Raw genomic sequence first — 3,065 nt, 5'->3', positions numbered from 1 at the left:
CTGTAATCCCCTTTACCTTTCCCCATATTTTCCCTAATTCATGTTCATTCTTCTAATACCTTGCTCTTCATGTTTGTTCATTGCAGGCTTATCTTATTAACCGAGACAGTATTGAACAGTTAGGGAAACAAACCAAAAAGCATGGTGCCAAGTTGATCTTCTTCTCAACCAATTATATCTTCAGTGACCCTCTCAAACCAGATTTACCCCAAGACAGAATCGATATGTTAGGTTAGTATTTAGATCTATACCTTCTTAAGTAAAAGTAAAGTTCCTTTCCGAGTCATATAGACTCATAGGGCTGGTTTCTCGGTTTCCATGGCGTATATATGCCCCACCTGGATGGGAGACCAGTCTGTCACAGGGTTACTCATTTTTGCCAGCTGAGTGGACTGGAGCAACGTGAAATGAAGTGTTTTGCTCAAGAACACAACGCACCGACCAGTCCAGGAATTGAAACCACAATCTAGAAGTCATGAGTGCAACATCCTAGCAACAGATGTACTTGTGGACTGTGAAAGTGTTTTAAATAATATTTGATATTCCTTTCTTTGTAGCTAATGATATTGGTATAAAGGAAGATGCTCCTCCCAACAGTGTGAATGTCTATGGTAAAGCTAAACTGGCCTCTGAAGAAATATTCCAAGATGTTGACACCAATGTCTTAATTATACGCACTTCGGTGAGTATGGGGTAAACTTTTTTTCATTGAGACACACCTGAAGATTGAACTCATGGAGTTTTCCTCCATGGATTGGATTAGATTTCAATAGTATCTACATTCATTCACCAGATTTATTCATTGGTTATTGAGCATACTGCAGTATTAAAAACTAATCATTGACTCTGATAAGGTGTTGAAATTGTGATGATGTTTGGTTGATAAGTGAGGAGGGGTGTGCATATCTATGTCCTTTGTGTGTCTTTTCTTGATGGACATAAGAGGTAACAAATATAGTGTGTAAGACAGAAGACTTCACTGGTATGGTCAATTGAGCAAACATTTATTAATGAGATATGTTGTTGTTTGTTGTCAAGATTTTAATGTGATTTAATGTGACTTTTCCAGGGTGTGTATGGACAAGATAGCAAAAAAAGGAATTTTGTGTACCAAGTTATAGGGAATCTTCTGGCTGGGAATAAGATGACGCTGCTTACAGATGAAGTAAAATTCCATATTCTTCACTTTAAACTACCTTTTTTTTTTTTTTTTACTTTTTCACTTGTTAATTTATAATTTGAGGATAATTTCTTGACAGTTGTTTCTCTACGATGTAAGATAACACTTGATATACAAGTCTCACATAATCTGCTGTTCACTCAAAGAAAGAATCCCTTTTTTTTTTTTTTACCCCTTTCTTACTTTCTGATAGCTATCCTTTTTAAAACACCCTCCTCCTCTGCTGGTAAAGTCATCTCGGTGACAGAATCTATCAATTACATCTAACGAATTTCTGAATATTTTAAAGGATTTATTTTATAATAGATTTTACTGCTAATTACTTGTGGCCCAGTGGGTGATGTGTCAGGAGTGAAGGAAAACATTAGGGGACGATGTGCTGGAAGTGATCCCAGGTAATGAAATAGAAATACCATTATTTGGACGATAGAAAGTCAACCAGAGAGAACAGACATGCAGATGGAGTCCTTGTGTATTCTAGGTTTTTGACCAGGAGGTTGAGTACAGAAAGTGTCATAAGGTGACAGGATAAATTTCAGTCAGAATTTGAATAGTTTCCTTTTTGAAGTCATTTGCCAGCTCATGGTAAGACACTTTTTCTGCCCTTCATAACCACACTACTACAGCACATTGGTTACTAAATATGAAATGATCCTCTATCAGCCTGTCTGTGATCCTATTGAATCTCTTGTGAACCCATAGTTTACGTTGGGTATAGGGAGAGAAATATTCTTGCTATACTCCTATTCTGCATATTAAACAAAGCCTCTTCTCAGATGACAGTATAATTTTCAATTTTCTTCCTTATTAAACGTTTTTTTTTTCTTTGCAAGGTTTAGTTTTAGACCTCTGGTTCCTGGACTCTGCTTTTGCATTTGGAATCTTTCTTTGAATTCCTCAATTTAGCTACAAGAACACATGCCTGCATGACCAGCCAACCCATGCCAGCATGGAAAATGGATGTTAAAGAATGACGATATTGATCTCTGCTGTTGTCAGGCATTCAGTCTTGAACTTGTCCTGTATTATGGAATGGAGAATTATAATAAACAGAGTTGGGGGGGGGGGACGTGAGACTGAGCCCTATTTACTGTGATGAAGAGATGTCTTATGGTTTAGAGAACTCTTCAACAGAGAGTGACAAAGGTTTCTACTCAGAATACCAAAATAATTTATCCCATTCTATAAACTGTTTGTGGTTATTATTTACTGAGACAGAACATCAGTAGTTCCCTCAGGTTTTGTGTTAATCTATTTTTCTTGTTTAATATTTGTCTATTATTTACATATTTGTATATTTGTTTATTCATAGATCCAGTGTCCAATTTACAGTATTGATTTGTGTAGGGCCACACTTGAGCTGATGGAGAAAAACTGTTCAGGAATCTACCACGTTGTAGGACCAGAGGCATTCAACAAATACACATTTGGTGTGAAGATTGTAAGTTGGTACATTTTATTTAAAAGCATTCTAATATGGTACTATTGGTGTAGACACAATACTTTTTCTGCTCTCATAACCGAACTCTTCATATATATATATATAAGAAGCGTCAGTAGTGGTGTGCAAGAGAGACGATTGCGCTGGTTTGGACATGTGGTGAGAATGAATGAGGATAGCTGCGTGAAAAAGTGCCACTCCCTAACAGTTGAGGGAACCCGTGGAAGAGGTAGGCCCAGGAAGACCTGGGCTGAGGTGGTGAGGCAAGACCTTCGAACATTGGGCCTCACCGAGGCGATGACTACTGACCGAGACCTTTGGAAATGTGCTGTGCGCGAGAAGACCCGGCAAGCCAAGTGAGATCGTTGCCAGTGCCCCTGGACTGGCTCTTGTGCGGGTGGCACATAAGATGTACCATCCTGAGCGTGACCATTGCCAGTACCG

The 3,065-nt window shown here is 38.4% G+C and overlaps 1 protein-coding gene across 1 annotated transcript in view; it reads left to right on the top strand.

Annotated features, from left to right (window-relative positions):
* LOC106881586 (spore coat polysaccharide biosynthesis protein SpsK) overlaps positions 1–3,065 on the top strand; it is a 5,868-nt gene that overhangs the window by 647 nt on the left and 2,156 nt on the right. Inside the window, exons 2-5 of the mRNA XM_014932042.2 lie at positions 87–231; positions 558–682; positions 1,070–1,165; positions 2,493–2,621. Coding sequence (XP_014787528.1) covers positions 87–231; positions 558–682; positions 1,070–1,165; positions 2,493–2,621 — 495 coding nt within the window. The remainder of the gene's footprint in view (positions 1–86; positions 232–557; positions 683–1,069; positions 1,166–2,492; positions 2,622–3,065) is intronic.

This window comes from Octopus bimaculoides, chromosome 26, assembly GCF_001194135.2.
Source record: "Octopus bimaculoides isolate UCB-OBI-ISO-001 chromosome 26, ASM119413v2, whole genome shotgun sequence".
Taxonomy (NCBI): Eukaryota; Metazoa; Mollusca; class Cephalopoda; order Octopoda; family Octopodidae; genus Octopus; species Octopus bimaculoides.
Note: the sequence above shows the minus strand (reverse complement) of the source record. Positions and strands in the feature narration are given on the sequence as shown.